We start from the raw sequence: 20,379 nt of genomic DNA, 5'->3' as shown, positions 1-20,379 counted from the left end.
AACCCAATGTAATGCCCGAGTGAGATTGGTGAGGAGTCTTGCTGCACCGCCTGGTGGTCTGAAGATGGAGCTGAGCATAGAGGTTAGCATCTGCTGAGACCCTCTCAGCTCTCTTGTGAAATGTCAAATCCAATGGAGATTTTGTTTTGTTTCCTTTTGTGGAAGTTTGTTTGACCTTTATCAGGAAGCAACTCTGGGCAGAGAATGATCACTCGGAGTCACTATAGAGAGTTTATACAGAGGAGACACCTGATTCACTGAGCCGGGCAGTAACCCCCATTGGAAATACTTGAGGGCCACTGTGGTGTTCAACTCTCACTGCTCTTTCTGTAAACACTCCCTGGCCCCTACCGTGCAGTGTGCACCAGGCACTGGGCCGTAGTGATAGCAGACATGCTGCAGAGCGCTCGCTGCCCCACAGAGCTTAGAGAGAGAGGAAACCTACTTAGAAACCATCTGAGACAGGGTGGGATGGTTGCCATATGGCCCGCACTGGCCCTATGTGCTGTGTACACTCAGTGGGGGGACGGGGAGGGAGTGAGTTATGCTCATCTGAGGGGCTCTGAGGTGACTGTGCAGGAAAGGTGGTGCGGGAAGGAAGGACAGACATGGTGGGAGCCAGAGTAAGAATCAGTTCAATACTCGTCTAGCAATTTTTGTGCATCTCCTTCCTTTACCTCTCCGCAAGGGCTGTCCAGCTCATCACCAGTTCCTCCTGCACAGGTTCTCTGGAGAAGGCCCCGTTTCGGTACCTCACTGCTACCACCTTGGCCCGAGACCTTATTGCCTCCTGGCCAGACAACTGCAAAATCCTCATTGGTGCCCTGACAGGTTTGCCTCAGTGGATAGAGCGTTGGTTGGAGGACTGAAGGGTTCTGGTTTGATTCCAGTCAAGGGCACATACCTCAGTTGCAGGCTTGATCCCCAGCCCCAGTCAGGGTGCATGTGGGAAGCAACCAATCGATGGTCTCTCTCACATCGCTGTTTCTTTCTCTCTCCCCCCTCCCTTCTACTCTCTCTAAAAATCAATGGAAAAATATCCTTTGGTGTTTTGTTTTGTTTTTTTAAATCCTCATTGTTTTTCCAGTTGTACTATTTACTACCAAATCTTGTTTCTCAAAATGCCTCTCCACCATGTATATCTCTCTTAAGAAAGCAAAGCCGGCCAAAACAAAACAAACCACCCAGGCCTGCTGCTCCTCTGGTGTCTGGCATGAACAAACCCGACAGGCCTTCCAGGCCGGATCCCCAGCTTGGTTGGTTCCTCTTGTACCATATTCCTCGGTGCCTTCTTGACGCAGATTTCTTATTCCCCACCATGTTGTACTCTTAATTTTTCTCTCTGGAAATAGAATTCTCTCTTCCTCACCAAAATGTATTGTCAATTTTTGGCAAAATGTACCCAGAAGCCACTGCCTCTCAAGTCTTCCCAGCTGCGCTGGACCCTTCTCAGCTCTGGTTATAAATCAGTCACTGTTGATGTTAGCACATTTCTTTCTCATGGACACCGATTCTGAAATCCATGGCCACGGAGGATCAAGGGTCACCTTAACGCAGTGACTGATCATCCACTGGGCCTAGGTAGGTACCTGCCTCGGTAGATCTTTGTGTCCAACATAGAGATTGAGCCTAAGAGACAGTATTGTTCTCCCTTCAGTGAGAGGAAGAAACGATGTTTGAAATAAACAGCAGTGTGGGTGCCAAATAGTTAACTGAGACTTTCAGTGAACTCTGAAATCCTAATTAAATATGATTTAATTCTGCTTATAGTGGCAGAAAAGCGTTCTTACAGTTCTTTTGTCTGATTACATCACTTGCTACATTAAGTTCATTAGGAATATTAGGCAATGAATAAAGGCCAAAGGAAATGAACCATTTTTAATGAATGAAGAATGGTATGGAGACCATTTACTAGCCAAGATGAATAGCAGCAATAAAACGTGGATGCATCTCTTTGACACGCGATTTAAATGCATGCCTGTTGCCTCTTCTTTTCAGAAGCTCGGATAGAGGCAGGGAATGAGATTTACTGTGTTATTTGGAACTATTTCTTTTTTTTTTTGAAACGCTGTAGTTGATAATCTCAAAATTCTTAAATTATAGACTATGAATAACATTTTGAGAGCTCAGCCTTCTTATCTAGCTGAAGTGAGGAGAATACTTCACGCATCTCTCTGTTTCATTTAGATAACTAGGTGGCTTCACTCCTAAATGGAAGGGTGCTTATTCCAAGTGAGCTGCCTTTCAGCCACGGGTGTAAGCCCCTGTCGCACCCGCTGCCTGGGAGCCTGGGCTTCCGGTAGCCGGAGGCTTTTGTGTGGATTTGTGACTGTGAAAGATAAGTCTTTCCGAAGTTTAAAACCCTGCAATGTTTTCAGAGAGGTAGCCACTGCACTTTTAAAGCTAAACTTTTAATTTCACAGCAAAATGAAAGGAAAGCAGCCCTATCTTCCTTCCCATCACTGCCTAACCCCTTTAAAGGGATGTATTTAAAATTCATATCATTTGGATATTCATGCCGATGGCCTTCAAAACTTTTCTTTAATCTGCTCCCTTCCTCAGCTCCCGCGAGAACCCACAGTGCAGGTAGCAATTAAGAGACAGCTGGTTTCTCCCACAAAATGGGCTTTTTTAAAAAAGTGCCTTATGAAACACTTTCCTTCTAGGGCGGCCTGCGCCTTGGCATTTCTGCCTTCCCCATAGAGTTCACACCCCCCGGGACATGAGGGGTTAAAGGCAGCAGGAGCTTGCTACAACAGGACTGGGTTGTTGTGAGCTTTCAGCTATTAAAGGCCAAATTATTTCTACCGTCAATATTACTAACAACAAGAAAAAAGGCAAAGGACATAAGGGACCCTGCGCCTTGGCCTTGGGCTGAGTTTGAGAGCCCCAAGCGATGGGGGTTCTGTGTCTCACTCTCTAGCAAGCCTCCCAGTTCTCTCTCCAACGTGTCTCTTGTTTTCCACATTTGGTGCCGCCCCTGATATTTTTACCACTGCTCTGCTCTAAGCCCCATAACTGCCCACCTAGCGTCTGTACGTAGCCTCATGTCCCATCTTGCCACCATTGTTGATTCCTAACAGATTGGCCAAGGGCATGTGCCCTAAATGAAAGACCCAAAGCTGAGTATCTTCCCCTTGCCTTCAGTGTGGAGAACATGGTCCTTCCATGGTTTGCTCTTGACTTTCCATGGTTGGAAGATAGGGATGGAGAGCAATAGACAAAACAGGGAAGAGGACCAACATTTAAGAAAACTTAACTCTGCGCTTGACACTTTTATATACATTATTCCATTTAATTCTGTAAACACATCACTTAAACAGGCATTATTTATCCACCCAGTTGTTCTCCATCCATCCATCCATCCATCCATTTATCCATCCAACTGTTCACTCATTTTTCATTCACATAGTCATTCAACAAATATCCATCGCACCTACTATGTGCCCAGCACAGTTCAAAATCAAAGTTGCCGCTCTCATGTAGCTTACATTCTGATCAGAGCGATAGGCACTGAAAAAATATCATCTACAGTTTTATCATTTAAGTCTCCTGTAAGCAGAGGAAGGCCACAGGCCCCTTTTAGTGCTGCATCAACATATGCACAGTGGTCCTTTGGAAACTTTAACTCAGCGAGTGCTTAGACTGAGGTGGGGAGAGTTATGGCAGGGGCGCTATTGGGAAGACATTGCAGTAGTAATTCAGGCGAGAAATAATGTGGGCTGGAGAAGACTGTGGCATTGGGAATTATGACGAAGGATGGGTATTAGAATACAGTGGGGCCTTGACTTACAAGTGTCCCAACTAACGAGTTTTTTTGAGATACCAGCTGTCTCTTGGCCGATTTTTTGCATTGAGTTGATAGAGTAATTTGAGTTAACCAGCTCCTTAACGAGCTCGGTCTCGGAACGAATTAAACTCGTAAGTAAAGGCCCTACTGTATTTATAAAGAATCTTTGGTTCTTGTCCATTGAAGGGATGTGGAGAGTAAAGTTGGGGGGACTCAAAAATGACTCTGTGGTTTTAAGTTTAGAGAATCAGGAGTCTGGAATTCCCTTCAAAAACTTACTTTGGAGAGTTGAGGGGGATGCAGAAGGAACTCTGTGCTGTCACAGTGACTTACAAACATCCCATCATTAGAGAGACTCAGCCGGATCATTGCATGCTGGTCTATCGCATTGTTTGCATGCATTCAACCAGTGTCTGCAGTTTCTGACAATACCAAGAGAGCCTTGGTGCAAAGGTGAGTTAATTTCTGCTGCTGCTGGTGGGAGAGGATGAAAAGCAAGTAAGCAAACAAAATAGCAATCACTGCAGGATTCTAGGATCAAGAGAGCTTACCCTTTTGCTATTTAGGAACAGCATTTTTAAAACCATTTCTGTTTATAATTTTTGCTAGTTTTTGTATCGTTTTCCTATTTGACCTCCACTGCTCGCCATTTCCTTCCAATTAACATTCTCTCCAAATCAATCATGGATATGGTACTTTCTTCGGGGGGTAAAAAGTGCAAGGCCCCTGCACTTTAATTTTTCTAAAGCCTCAAGGTCACAAGCCTGTGGGAGAAGAGGGCATACTGGTGACCTTGAATTCCCCAAGGAAGGGAGAAGTGCTCACTGGCAGTGCCCTGGGCCAGCAAGGCCCCTGCTGGGCTGTTCTTTCTCGCCTGCGGAGGCATTTGTGGCACATTTCTGAAAGAGAGCCTGAGCAGAGGTTGAAGAGAAAAGGTAGGTTGGAACCCGGTCGGCGTGGCTCAGTGGTTGAGTGAATGGAGTGACTAGGAGGTCACAGGTTCCATTCCCCTTCAGGGCACATGCCCAGGTTGCGGGCTCCCTCCCTGGCGGTGGGGTTGTGCAGGAAGCAGCCAGTCAATGATTGTCTCTCATCATTGATGTTTCACTCTCTCCCTCTCCCTTCCTCTCTGAAATCAATAAAAATATATTTTAAAAAAAATTAGAAAAGAGAGAAAAGGTAGGTGGAAAGGGGGACCAGAGGAGAGAATTGGTGAGTCAGCAACCGACTTAGGTATCTGCCAATTGAGAGTTCAACGTTTACAGCAGTGGTTCTCAACCTTGGCTGCACATTAGAATCACCTGGGAATCTTTTTAAAATCCTGATTTCTGGGCCTCATCCTCCGGAAATTCTGTTTCTTTGTTATGGGGTGGGGCCACAACATTAGTAACAAAGAAACAGAATTTCCAGAGGATGAGGCCCAGAAATCAGGATTTTATTTTTTTAATTTTTTTAATATATTTTATTGATTTTTTACAGAGAGGAAGGGAGAGAGATAGAGAGTTAGAAACATCGATGAGAGAGAAACATCGATCAGCTGCCTCCTGCACATCTCCCACTGGGGATGTGCCCGCAACCCAGGTACATGCCCTTGACCGGAATCGAACCTGGGACCCTTCATTCCGCAGGCCGACTCTCTATCCACTGAGTCAAACCGGTTTCGGCAGGATTTTAAAAAGATTCCCAGGTGATTCTAATGTGCAGCCAAGGTTGAGAACCACTGGTTTACAGGAAAGATCTCTTTCAGGTGTGAGCAGGCTGCCATCCTGGGCTCCAGGTGGATGCTTCCTACCAGTAAGAGTACAATACTCCGGAAAGAGGCCCAAATAAGGGTACAGTGGGGCTTGACTTACGAGTCTCCCGACTAACGAGTTTTTTGAGATACCAGCTGTCTCTTGGCCGATTTTTTGCATTGAGTTGATAGATTAATTTGAGTTAATGAGCTCCTTAATGAGCTCGGTCTCAGAACGAATTAAACTCGTAAGTCAAGGCCCCACTGTATTTGTGAAGATAGAGCCAAGCCATGACCTTCACACCCGACATAAGTTCCTTACTTTAGTTTTAATTTTTTTCTCCATTTCACATATCTTTGTTGTTTGTTCATGTGTCTAAAAGATTCAGACGATCAGTAATTGATGACACTTTCTCCCCAGAGTCTTTATTACGCCATAGAACTCTGAATTCATCATAATTGCCCCTACAGTCAGTCAAAGATTCAGGGAGGATTTCCTAAGTGAAATATCTCTCTAAGGTTATGGCCAAAGTCAGAATTGCTTTCCTTTCCTCTGTCTTCCCTTACATCATAATACTCAGGCTTATCATTCTATTATTTTCTTTTGAAGGTTGCTATATATTAACTGTATGACCAATAATATTGTACATTTATCTAAATGTTTGAGTTTTTAAAATCTAGTTTGATCCTGAAATGAATCTTTGAAGTGAAAGTGTGTGTGTGTGTGTGTGTGTGTGTGTGTGTGTGTACATTTTTCCTTCACATTTTCTAATAGAAGAAACAGACTGACCATTTAAAGGACTTTTCTCCTGGGATCAGGCTGGTAATTGGCCAGGGCTGCGCATGCTTAACCCAGAGTACTTTCCAGTCTATCACAAAGGGAGCGAAGTGAAGCAACTCAGCAGTTTGCAGGTTGAGTTCTGGGGGCCACTGATGCTGAGGGGTGAAGGATGAGGAAGAGGCCGGGTGGGCGCAGCCTCCGGTTCCTCCCATCCCCGGAACCCGGTGACACCCAGGGCAGCTCTGTGGTCATCCGTCTTATATACTGTGTTTCCATGTACAATTTCAATGGGGAAAACTATGTACTATAATAGCTTTCCATTAGTTTAAAAACCACTGCAATAAGTTTTAGGACACTGTATGTTTTGTTTTGTCTTTACTTTATCTCTGAACACAATATTCTGCTTCATTAAATAACTCACAGTTCACTCATTTGTGAACAACTCTCCTATAAGCTACTGATCTCACCCAGAAATGTTACGGCTTTAAACAGTGTTAGTTTTAAATGTGCTTAGTGATGACCCTAAAATATCCCCAATGGTCCAGGCAGACTTGATAAGATTGTGTGAGGAGTGCAATGGTCACTCCTTTGCATTTGAGATACTCCCATCTGGATTCACATCCTTAGTTAAAGAGCATTAAAGAATGCCCCTAGAGCAGGGGTGGGCAAACTTTTTGACTCGAGGGCCACAATGGGTTCTTAAACTGGACCGGAGGGCCGGAACAAAAGCATGGATGGAGTGTTTGTGTGAACTAATATAAATTCAAAGTAAACATCATTACATAAAAGGGTACGGTCTTTTTTTTTTTTAGTTTTATTCATTTCAAACGGTTTAGTTTTATTCATTTCAAGCGGGCCGTAGTTTGCCCACGGCTGCCCTAGAGCAACCGCTCAATGCCCAAGCATTGGTTTAAACAGGGGTGGAAGTAGATCTGCACCACATGGAGTACTCTTACGCTCAGAGGAACATCGAGACAGCCAGAGAAGCAGTTCTGATTTCACTAAAGTCACGGCCCAAGTCAAGAGAGACGGACTCAGTCAGGTCTGAGTGAAGTTCCTTCAGAATGCATTTGGCCAAGTGGAAAATGGGTGCTTTGAATCACTGTCTATAGTACTTCCCTGACCTCTACATCAAACATGTGCGTTATTACTCTGTGGAATCCTGGGTGGTGATTTAACAGAAATCCTTAATTATGAACCTCGGCCGTGCAATCAGAAAGAGAGGGAGGGAGCGAGGGGAGGAAGGATGAAAGAGAATTCTACCGGAGACTCAGTAGGCTGCTGTGGAGATCATTCTACACTCAGAACGGGACACCGGATGCTGAGACCCTTTCCTGTGCTGTATCCATTTCATCCCCGCTCCCTTGCTCTGCTCTCCGGTCTCTCTGGTGTGTGTTCCTGGCCATCACTTTGTGTAGAGCTGTGCCTACACCTCCTCTCTGGCCTGCTTCTGTCCACAGGAACTTGTCAGGCCCTGTCCCCCTGTGCAGCCCTCCTGGTTGGCCTCCGCTCCCTTCCCTCCTTCCTCCAGAACGAATCCCCCCTCCTGCCTGTGTCTCTTTATACTCTCCACAATGCCACCCCCAAATGTCTGTCATCACCAATATTTCCACATTTCCTAGACATGCTCCCCTCACCTGGGCTATGTGGAGAAATGTGTTTAAAACTTCAACTGGCCGTTAGTGACTGTCAGGAGGGTGGTGACAAGAGAGCTGCTGTTCCCGTGGCTATTGGATCCCCTGATGCCAGCAAGTCAGGTTCCAGTCCTGAAGAAGCCCTCTGGGGGTCGGCTTTATTATTATATATATAATTATATATATAATTTATAAATATATAATATAAATTAATATATAATTTATATTAGTACAGAGCTGTGCGGGCTGTAAGGTAGAGTCTTCGCTGCCCTGTGTATTCATTTAAGCCCGCCCTCCCTCCCATGACTGCATGATCACGTCTGCCTGTCGTGGAGGGGTCAAGGACAAATGGAAATACCAGTCACCAGCACTGGATGCTGGGATGCATGTAACTCCTGCAGAGTCTGATTCAAGGCCTTGGGAAGAGTGCAGCTTCCCTGGGCCTCAGGAGTGGGCACTGGCCTTGAAGATATGCACCAGCCATAATTATTGTAAAGAGACCATGTTTATTAGCAGAGGGCCATGGTCAGCAAACTGCGGCTCGAGAGCCACATGCGGCTCTTTGGTCCCTTGAGTATAGCTTTTCCTAAGCCTTAGGAGTACCCTAATTAAGTTAATAACAATGTACCTACCTATATAGTTTAAGTTTAAAAAATTTGGCTCTCAAAAGAAATTTCAATCGTTGTACTGTTGATATTTGGCTCTGTTGACTAATGAGTTTGCCGACCACTGGCCTAGGGGAAAATGGAGCTGTGATTATCTCTTAGCTGTCCCCAAGTACAGGAAGTAGGTGGAATTCTCTACACTTATTACACATCTAAAGAACACTTCAAGGCCCAGTGCAAGGAGTGCTTTACTTGGAAGTGATTCTGCACATGGTGTTTGGCTTATGCCTGGCCATTCAATTCTGAAAACTTAAAGCCACAGTTTTCTTATCTGGAAAATAAAGATGAGAATATTTCTCCTATCTTCTGGGGGTCAGATGAGCCAATATATGTTGATTGTTTCCTAACTGTGCTTTGTAGGTCCTGGAAGGCAGCTTTGGGGGAACAGGGCAAGGATGAGGGTGTCAGGCTGGGCATCGGCCCTCCTTCTCACCCCGAAGATAGCTCCACTGGATCCAGCAGCAGGGCAGCTTTTTCCAAAGTGACCGAGATACACTAGTTCTTTCGTCTCTTAATAGATATTACCTTAAGCTAGGTTCCTCTACTCACACTGGTCAGAAAATAGAGGCTAAAAATGTTTGAAAGATTTGTTTAAATGCAGGACTTTTCAGAGCCTTTACTGTGCTCAAGCATTTTGTGACTTCCCAGAGGATAGAGATAATGTGTAGTCTTCCCAGACTTTGCTGAGGATAGTAACCTTTTTGGAGGCCGATTTCATAGGACTAATATTTCTTGCAGACTTTGTTGCTAGGAGATAATAAAAGACAGGACATAATTTAGTGCTAACTGTATGGGGTTGTGATATTGTGATTTATAATAAGAAATTTATATTTGGTCTTCATCCCCAGTGCAAGCACAGAGCTTCTAAAACATTTGGAAATAATCTTAAGTCCTGAGAGAGATCAAGATTTCTTTTGTTAGGTTTCATGAGGTGACTTTTGAATCTTACCAAGGAATAGGGGGGCTGTTTTGTAGGAAAACCCAACCATGTGATTATAGGGTTGGGATCCTAGAAGGCCCCGTGCACCAGCCCTTCCCACCGATTGTGAGGAGGTGAATATGACGGAAGGAACACCATACTTTGAGTCAGAGCATGAGTTCAAGTCACTTGTGGGCTGGGAGACTCTTGCACAGTTTCTCAACCTCTCCTCCATATCTCACCCTGTGAAACTGAACCTCACACGCACTCCACTGACTCACAAGTTCAAAAGTGGGATGAGAACGTGCGCCTGAAAAAGCTTTATGAACTCTGCAATCTGTAGATCTCCGAGACGTTCTGGGTGGTGGGGCTCTGTGACCCAGATCCCAGCCTTCTGTGACATTCCTGCTTCCCCTCTTGCTGTCCCAGGAGCAGATGGAGAAATAGAGTCCTCTCACTTCTTGTTTGGACTGCGTGGTCTGGAGATGCAGCTTAGCTGTGTTTCCAATCCCTCTCTGGAAGAGGTGGGCAGAGACCAGCATGGTTGTTGTTTATGTTTTCTGATCTCTCTTGCAGTCACCCCGCTGTGCTTTTCTCCAGGGTTGCAGAGGGAGAGCCAAACCCCCGTGGCGAGGAGTAATGAGTTTCCCTAGCTTTCCTGTGAACCGGCTCTTTGGAAAGCTAACCTTCTCCCAGGCACTTACTACTAATGAAGGGGAGGGTGGCAGTGTTGGTAGATGTCTGCAGAAGCGGTTCTCCCATTTGTTTTTCATTGCTTTCGCATCAACTTCTCTTCTCTGAGTAGTCACGCATGGGAGGAGCCCAGGGGGCTGTGGACCCAAATTCACGGAAAGGGCAGTGTAGCTGCTGGACTAAGTCTCCCCCGGGGTTAGGGTCTGCACTCAGACTGCCTGGGTTTGAATCTCAGCCCTGCGACCATCTAGCTGTGTGTTAGATGTTCCTCTAGCTTCACCATGTGTAAAACAGAAATAGCTCTGTTTCCCTCCGTGGGGCTGTTTTGAGTATTTGTAAATCGCACAGGCTTCGTGCAGAATTGCCTCTCAGTAACTGGCTGTGGTGGATATGTTTGTCAGTCCTTTATTCCCCATCTACTTTGTGCAGGGCAAGGTATGGAGGATCTTACGGAAAATCTTCCAGACTTTCAGGGACGCTCAAATGCCAGGGGGAGCTATCTCTGTTCAATCCAAAGAGAAAGACACCAGCTGTGGCGTTGGAAAAACATCGTGGGTGGGATGGGAAATGTCTCTTCACTTTGCAGAGTGCTGGAACCTGGGGAACTGGCAAGGGAAGAAGGTGAGGCCGGAAAAAAGCGCAGGATCGCATCCTTGTCCCAGTCCATGGCCAAAGCCCTCTTGTAACTGCACTTTCCTGCAGCACCTGCTGTAAGTCTGATAAACAGAAAAGGAGACCTTGAGCTTCTCCCTGCACCTCCAGCTCTGCACCCTGGCCCCCAGTGTGGTGATTGCACGAGGAGAACTGCAGCCTTCTATTTTTCTCTCCCCCAACATTGCTTTAAAGCACAGCCTTCCAAATGCCATTCCTCTTCTGAAGCCAATATATTTTTTACAGTTGGAGCTCGCTGCAATGTCTTTCACAGCTCGCGAGTCATTGGGAAGACTCGATGTTCATTCTGCTAAAATATTACTGCCTGAGGACTCAACTGTGAAACGCAGCTGTCTTGTGCGCTCGCGCTGAGCAGTATTCCCAGCACACATCCGCACACACACATGCACGTGCACACATAACGAGTTATAAATGAAAATAATAGAAAGTGAATGTGTGTTTATTATATAGGGGATTCTGCCTAATTATAGGTATCATGCATCCTGGCCAGTATTTTGAAGATACCATAGACAATAAGGATCTACACCAGTGGTGGCGAACCTTTTGAGCTCGGCGTGTCAGCATTTTGAAAAACCCTAACTTAACTCTGGTGCCGTGTCACATATAGAAATTTTTTGATATTTGCAATCATAGTAAAACAAAGACTTACATTTTTGATATTTATTTTATATATTTAAATGCCATTTAACAAAGAAAAATCAACCAAAAAAATGAGTTCGCGTGTCACCTCTGACATGCGTGTCATAGGTTCGCCATCACTGATCTAGACCAGGGGTGGGCAAACTTTTTGACTCGAGGGCCACAATGAGTTCTTAAACTGGACTGGAGGGCCGGAACAAAAGCATGGATGGAGTATTTGTGTGAACTAATATAAATTCAAAGTAAACATCATTACATAAAAGGGTACGGTCTTTTTTTTTTTTTTAGTTTTATTCATTTCACATGGGCCGGATCCGGCCCACGGGCCATAGTTTGCCCAGGCCGGATCCGGCCCACGGGCCATAGTTTGCCCACGGCTGATCTAGACTCTACCCAGCATGGGTGTGTGTGTGTGTGTGTGTGTAAGAGAGAGAGGGGAAGGGAAAGAGAGAGAGGAAATACATCTTCATCTAAGAAGTTTTTTACAGTCTAACCTCATAAGCTCTGATTTCCACACGGGGTAGTTGGAAGCTCTTTCTTAAAGAGTTGTTATACTGGAGAGACTTTGTTAATACGATTAGTTCAGATATTGGCTTTATTCCTGTACAAGTTGCATGAACCTGAGTGAGTTACTTAGACTCATAAAGCTATGCTACCTTATCAGTAAAAAGAGTGCCACCTACCTCCAGTAACCTCTGTTAGAATAAAATGTGATCATATGAACTATTCTTTGCACAATGACTGACAAACATTGAGAAATACAGTAGTCCCCTGTTATCTGTGGTTTTGTGTTTTGGAGTTTCAATTAACCATGGTGAATCGCAGTCTAAAAATATTAAATGGAAAATTCCAGAAATGTACAGCTTATAAGTTCTGAGTAGCATGATGAAATCTCGCACCATCCCGCTCTGTCCAGTCCAGGACATGGATCACCCTTATGTCCAAGGTGTCCGGCCTGTGTGTATGCTCCCTGCCTGCTGGTAGCCCTCTTGGTTATCAGATCAGTTATCAGAGAGAGAGACTATATTCACATAACTTTTATTGCAGTATGTTGTGATAATTGTTCTACCAATTATTGTTCATTGTACATAATTCATAAATTAAACTTTATCATTGATCATATGTATGGGGAAAATATAGGGTTTGGTACTACCCATGGTTTTAGGCAATCACCTGGGGTCCTGGAACAGATAAGAGGAAGGACTGTTGTAATAGTTTGTACCTGTGGGGATTTGTGTAAGTGAGCAATGAGATTCTCCTCGCCTTTCTCCCCATTCTCTCTTAAAAAGCCATGGGTTTCCTGATTTTAATCTGACTTGGACCTCCCAGGACACCTCTTGGAGAATGAGACCGAGCTCAAGATTATCCCTCAACCACTCTCCTTAACTAGCTTGTAGGCCAATAGCATTCGTGATTTTTTTTAAATACAACAATTCCCAAAGATTTTGAAATCATCACACACGTTCAGGATGGTCTTTTAAGGCGGTGTTATAAGCAACGGCCCTCACACTTGGTTTTGGTCATGCCCTCTTAGAAAAAATAAATGTGTGCAACTGTTCCAAGAATCTTTGCTCTTACCCAGAATTCACACAGAAATTGAAGAGCAGAAGAATCCCTGTAAGATTGAGGCTCTCCACATATAGATTTTCAAGTGCAGAATCAATGGCTTCCTTGAGACTAAGGCTTAAGTGGAATGTTACCAACGTCATCCTTGTGATAAATCACCTTGGCAAGTCGAGCATGGAACTACTGCCTTTCATGAGGGGAATCGCCCTGCCCCAAGCAGAAGAAATACACCCCACACAGACTCATTTCTACACTTCTCAAGAGGAAAGGACCTGTGCTTATTCTTGTTTTAAGAACCTAGAACACTTACTAATTGTAATGCATTGCAGAAACCTTTTAGTTAATACTAAGAAATTTTGATTTCTTTTTACATTTTTGACCAAGGACAGAGCTTTGTACAATTCTATAGGTCCATAACTTTTTTGCTGTGTGTTTTTTTTTTCCTCTCAAAGAAAGTGTTGGGTAGAACTCACAGCACACAGATGTATAATATAATAAAGAGTTATTCATGTGGAAGCTGGAGGCTTGGATCCCCATCCACTGTCATGCTGCCTCTCCCTCCTCTTCCTGAGTCTCCAACTCAGAGTTCTAGGGTCTCAGAACACGGCTGGAAACTTCTGGTGACGTGGAAAGAGAACCAACTACTAAACAAAACACCCGGTTGCAGTGCTGGTTTGGCCAATGAGGAGGTGAAGTACTCGGGACCTTGCCAGGCCTGTTTCTTCCTGTCCAGTGAGGGAATTCAACCAATGATTTCCATGATCCTCTTGCTCTCACTTTCTATTTTGTTTGTTTGTTGTAAGTGATTGGTTCCCATCGAGTGTTCATTTTCATATCCACATGGAAGCAGAACAGTCTTATACCTTTTTGTTTGTTTGTTTGTTTGTTTTTGCATGTATGCTTTTAACAAATATTGATTTGGCTGCTATTAGGTTCCAGTATCTGTCAGGTGCTAAAAATAAATATATTCTTGCTTTCACTTTAAAGTATTTTAATTGTTTGCTTTGGGCTATTAGTGTTTTACTAATAAGCTAATTTAGCATCCTTTATAAAGTCTTTATGCTTAGGACCATAGTCTCTGTCCCTACTGAATGTATCTGGTATCATTAATTTTTAATTTGCATTTTTTATTTCCATGTACATAATAGTAAGTCAAATTGTCCAGAAGTGTTCGGGGGAAATAGCTTGTCTCCTTGCCTTTTTCCAACCCCAGATTCCAGTCTCTCAGACTATCTTTTCTTTTCTAATATTATTGATTTTTTTAAAGAGAGAGGAAGGGAGGAGGACACACAGAGAGAAACACTGATGTAAGAGAGAACCATTGTTGTGAAAGCGAAACATGGATTGACTGCCTCCTGTATGCCCCCTACTGGGGATCAAGCTCACACCCCAGGCATGTGCTCTGACCTGGAATCAAACTGGCAACCTTTCGGTGCTCTGGACGACACCCAAACAACTGAGCAGCACTGGCCAGGGCATTTTTGTGGGTGTGTGTATGTGTGTTGTTGTTTTTTAATCCTCACCTAAGGATATGCTTATTAATTTAGAAAGAGGAAGGGAGAGAGAGAGAAACACATCAATGTAAAAGAGAAACATCAATTAGTTACCTTCCATATGCACCCTGACCAGGGATGGAACCTGCAGCCTATGCATGTGTCCTGACCAGGAATCAAATCTGCATCCTTTTTGCTACATGGGATGATGCTCCAACCAACTATACCACCTGGCCAGAGCTCAGACTACCATTTTTTACCATGTTTTTTATTTCTTCTGGTGGTTATCTTAATAAAAAAAAAAAAGGGAATACATAGTGATCCCATGCCATGAAAGATAAGGTACACGTAGAAATCTCTCCCCCTTTTCTCTTATTGATTGTTACATATGTTTCATTTCTTGTTTTTTATGTAAAATTAGAGGCCCGGTGCACACAATTCATGTATGTGGTTGAGGGCAGTGGGGGGCCTTCAGCCCGGCCTGTGCCCTCTCACAATCCTGGATCCCTTGGTAGGGTCCCTAGGCCTGGCTGGTGATCAGGGCCTATCAGGGCTTTCTTTCCCCTGACTGCCGGCAGCTGGCTCCGCCCCGCCGCTGCCACTGCTTGCCATCTGTGTGGCGCTGCTCCCCCTCCCCTGCCACCAGTCACCTCCCTTTGCGGTTGACAGGTATGGGGTGTGATCACTTGGCTGGCCTGGGCCTCACTCTGTGGGGCAATCACTGGCCGCCCCGCACACCTGCCACAGTGTTGCTGGCCAGCGTCCTGGGCCTCCCTCTGTGGCTGCTGGCCAGGTGGCCTGAGCCTCCCTCTGTGGGGCAATCAATCGTGGAGCCTCCCCATCCATCACCCCACAGTAGGGCCTCCCTCTGTGGGGCGATCGTGGGCTGATGGTGGGGGCCCCCAACCAATCGCATTGCACCTGCCTTGGCTGGCCTGGGACCAGTGCGTGTCATAGCATGGTCATCTGTTCAGTCGTTTGGTCGATTTGCATGTTACGCTTTTATTATTATAGATAGTTATAGTTCTATTTTTTGTTCCTTCTATTTTAGTCAATATCTTAATTCTCTTCTATTTAAGATAAAGGTACTGGCCTCCCTTCCCCTGCCTCCATCAGGTCTTCACTTACTACCTTCTGACAGCTCTGGAGGCCTTTGTCTCTAATGTGTACCAGTTGCCCTCTGGAATCGCTACATCATGCATAGCTGTTATCCTGGGACTTTCTCTCTGCTTCAAACAGAAGTACCATCTTCGAAGGCATTGGCCACTAACAATGTGGTATTTCTGTCCATTGAAAGCAGCCATATACTGCTTCCCACCACCGGGGCAATGCTGACTACCAAGGAAATGTTTAGAGCAGGTACGCTTTGTGCTGTAACCACTGTCCTGCATTCCAGCAATGTGGATCCTGCCTCCTTTCCTTCGCAAGCACTTGGAAGGCAGGCAGTGTCTTATGGATCTCTGGGCTCTGGCTGCCTCGCTTGGTGCCAGGCAGAGAGAAGGTGCTTTGCTCATGTTTGATGAACAAATGAGTGTGAAGTGGTTACGATGGAAGGAAGCCCAGCAGTTAGAGTTTCCAATTCAAAAGTTTGCTTTCATTGCCATATGTGTTGTCTTATTTAGAACGCATTCTGTCAAGATAATGGCCCATGGGGGGCAGATGAAGAAAGTCTATGCCAATTCTTGAGGCGAATCTTATTAAACAGTGTCGTGTTGCCTCTTGGAAGAAGAAGGCTCTCTTCCCTTAGACTCTGAGTCAGGCTATCAAAAGGCATTTTCCCACCAAAGTGGTTTCCTGCCCGGGGTCAGCAAATATTTTCTATAAAGGGCTCGATAATGAACATTTTAAGGTTCGTGGACCACGTGATCTCTGGCACAACTACTACTCCACTCTGCTGTCTTACAATGAAAGCAGTCATGGATAATATGTAAGTGAATGAACTGTGTCTCAATGAAACTATTTGCAAAATCAGATGGGGGGCCACATTTGGCCCATGGGTTGTAGATTGCTGTCCCATGTTCTAGTTTATGATCCAGAAGTCTCACCAAGTTCTCATACATTTCAGCTTGGTCTTTCCTTACCTGCCCCTCATGAAATAGATAAAATAAATGATCACTGAGGTTTTCTTGGCCTGATAACATGAACTGGTCTTCCTTTTCCATGTTACCTGGAAGTCTCCAAGAGGTCTTCAAATCCCCTGGTAGTTTACATTCGCAAGGTTGTCTTTGTTCTGCACATTTAGATCCACCTTTGAATGTTCACCCCTTCCTGTTATCTAAAAATGAGCAATCAGAAGCATTAAGAATCAGACTTATTTAAAGCATGAGTAGAGCCCTAACCGGTTTGGCTCAGGGGATAGAGAGTTGGCCTGCGGACTGAAGGGTCCCAGGTTCGATTCCGGCCAAGGGCATGTACCTTGGTTGTGGGCGCATCCCCAGTGGGGAGTGTGCAGGAGGCAGCTGATCGATGTTTCTCTCTCATTGATGTTTCTAACTCTCTATCCCTCTCCCTTCCTCTCTGTAAAGCACGAGTAGAGCAATCTTTACTGGAGATTTAGACAAAGGGAAAAAAGATTACATTGTAGAATGCAGACATCTTCTAATTGAACATTAAGTAGTCCCAATTTTTAAATTTTCTTCAGCCATTTCATCACTAGCATGCGTCCATTGCACATTTCTTCATCACAGCCCTATACTTACACCAACCTGCTTTCTCCATATTACTTCTCCAACTGTTTAAGTATAAAAACTTGCCTGTGCTTCCTGCAGAGCAGTTTAGGTTGCCTTTGCTCTTGGAGCATCCATGCTGCCATGCTCTGCTCTTCTCTTCCACCCAATGCCATTTATCCTGGCATTTCAAGTGAAAATAGCACCCCCCATATGTAGACTATTATGGGGCTGATGGGTCAAACATTTTTCTCCCATGTTATATTCACATGCTGATGTCCTGATACGACCCTCCAGCATCCCATTTGATCATGAAAGTAAAAGCCTGAAGTGACTAGGACTTCATAAAGTTTGCCTCTCGAAATGAATTCTCTTTGCTGACTCTTTCCAAAGTGGCATCTGATCACAGTCCACAGCGTACTGGGCCTGGGAGGGTTTCTAGGTGCTTGTCCAGTGCAGTCTCTTTGTTTCCAGAAGAGACAGCTGACGTTCAATAAGGAACAATGACTTGCATAAAATCCTAATAGGATGTAAGATGTAGGACCAGAACTCAAGTCTAGAAATTGTTACCACAGAAAAGAATAGTATTGGTCAGGTTATATATCTACAAAATCACTAGGTACCATTATTATTTTTTTAAATACAGTTCATTGTTCATTGATTAGTATATTTAGTAAATCACTGTCCTCGTTTTTTCTATAAATAATTCCTGTAGTGGTCATTTCGGTAACAGTTCCTAAAAGGGATATTAAGGCATTTTTTTAAAATTAACTATTGCTGAAAGTATTACATATGTCCCCTTTCGCCCTTGACCCCTTCTAGCCCCCACCTCAGCTTTCACCACCTGTGTCCCTGGGTTATGCATATCTGCATACAAGTTCTTTCCTTGATCTCTTCCCACCACCCACTCACCCCTGCCTTCCCTCTGAGATTCCACAGACTGTTCCATGTTTCTATGTCTCCAGATCTATTTTTTTTCAACAGTTAATTTTGTTCATTAGATTCCACATATAAGTGAAATCATGTGATGCTTGTCTTTCTCATACTGGCTTATTTTGCTTAGCATAATACTCTGCAGGTCTCTCCGTACTGTCTCAAAGTGTACGAGATCCTTCTTTTTTTTTACTGCTGCATAATATATCTTTATTGATTTCAGAGAGGGAGAGATAGAAACATCAATTATGATAGAGAATCATTGATTGGCTGCCAACTGCACACCCCACACTGGGGATTGAGCCCACAACCCGAACCCTGACTGAGAATCAAATGGTGACCTGGTTCATAGGTTGATGCTCAAACACTGAGCCACTGGGGCCTAAAATGAGATGTTAAAGGTAGTACAGGGGAAGCTGCAGGAGGAAGGGAACCAGGCGGGTGCTTTTCTTCCCGGGTTGGCAAAGGGTTCCGGAGGAGGGTGTGAAAGAGGAAAGCAGAGAGGACTCATAAAAGTCTTCCAGTCTGTGATCTCTTCTGTTTGTTTAAAGCTTCCCTCATCTCTTGAGACATATATTGCCTATAATAAAGCCTTATGCTTATGTAACTCTTTACGTTCTTCAAAGTGCTGTTATATGCTATTTTATAGCATTTGGTCCTCACCAAAGACCTACCATAGTGAATACACCAAGCTGTACGTCACCTTAAAAGACTACATTCCAGCCAGCCAGCTTTCCCCAATGACACCCAGACTGTACCCTTCACGTTTGTTCTAACTTAACAATGCACAGATGCAAGTTACAAAATCTCCCTCTCCCACTCTCTCTCTCCCTCTTTCCCCCTCCTACTTTTCTCTCTCCTTCTCTCTCATAAATACCAATCAACAATGATGAAGAAGAAGAGGGATCTTTAGAATCTACCTAATTTTTGAGTTTTCCTTTCTGCAGATACATGCAGTGCATGAGGTAATAGCTTTGGAATTATACTAAACATTAAATTATTCAGCCAACATGGCCATTCTCTTTTTATGTTGAGAATCTCTTTCTTCCAATCCCCTTAAGATAGGGGTGCAACAATTGGAGATATAATCCAGAGACTCCATGATACGGGGTAGTCAAGAGTATTGCTAGGAAGGAGTTTTTACTATCTTCCACCAAACTGGGACAAAAAGTATTCAAGAAATCGATCACCTATTCCACCATATGGGGTGTCTATTTAATTTTTACAGGCAATTGTGTAATGGATGGACAGTGCCAGCATGGTTTCTGGCTGGTTTATAATAAGCACTACATTCATTTCTCATTCTCACCTTTGTTAACACCTGAATTTTCTCCCATGTGTTCTGAATGAAGCTTATTTGGTGCTGCCCTAATAATCACATACCACACCCAACCCCCTTTTTTCTTGTTTTAGCTCTACTTGTGTACCTGCTCTCTTTGCATTTGAAACTAAACCAATGCAATGCTATAATTGAAAGAGAAAGAGTTTCAGCCTCGATTCCTCTCCGTGATAGATATGACAATGAGAAGGGCTCATTCACAGCCATTACCTGGAGCAGTGGAGTCATCAGGTTGCTGATCCTGAAGCCATGAGGGCTGTCATTCTGAAGGAGTCTCTGATAGGGGTACCCCATGTGTTAAATCATAGCTGTTTCTCCATTATCCATTGTTGAGGGGAGGGGGGGAGGAGTGAGGAGAGTATGCCTCAGTGGCATCCACAAGATGGGGTCAGAAACATAAAGGGTATGGAATTAGGAGAGTTAGATTTGCTTACTAGCTGCCTGTGGTATAATGGACAAATAGCCTCCTCTTCTCAATGTTCGTATCTCTAAAGCAAGGATGATAATCCGCATCATGCCTAATTGAGCAGTTTTTATAAACACCCAAGTACTACAGGATTGAAGATTGCTAGGCCTTTCTTCTTTCCCATCTAAATTGCTTTGAGATGAAGTATGTATTCAGTGAGTTCCATCCAATTTTTGTCCCCACTTTCTAATGGCATCAAGTGGCCAAGAGGGAAACGTAAGGAGGAAAGACAGAAGCAAAAGGAATGACTCATCTACAGACTTGATGATTGGTGTCCACAGAATCCATATTTGCTTCAATGCACCGCCTCCACTTTAAGAAAAGCCAAGAGGGCACCCTTCAGCAATTCCAAGTCACTTCAGCATGGGAAGCCTCTGGAATAGCAACCAAA

The 20,379-nt window shown here is 44.3% G+C and overlaps 1 protein-coding gene across 7 annotated transcripts in view; it reads left to right on the top strand.

Moving 5' to 3' along the window:
* The window catches only part of CTNNA2 (catenin alpha 2), a 962,766-nt gene that overhangs the window by 338,327 nt on the left and 604,060 nt on the right, over window positions 1-20,379 (top strand). The window contains exon 7 of one of the 7 annotated variants that reach the window (XM_023762211.1): window positions 19,435-19,455. The exons of the other annotated variants lie outside the window; for them this stretch is intronic. Within the exon in view, the coding sequence (XP_023617979.1) occupies window positions 19,435-19,455 (21 nt within the window). The remainder of the gene's footprint in view (window positions 1-19,434; window positions 19,456-20,379) is intronic. 7 annotated transcript variants of the gene reach the window in all.

This window comes from Myotis lucifugus, unplaced genomic scaffold (assembly GCF_000147115.1).
Source record: "Myotis lucifugus unplaced genomic scaffold, Myoluc2.0 scaffold_237, whole genome shotgun sequence".
Lineage (NCBI taxonomy): Eukaryota > Metazoa > Chordata > Mammalia > Chiroptera > Vespertilionidae > Myotis > Myotis lucifugus.
This window is presented reverse-complemented; position numbering and strand designations above follow the sequence as displayed.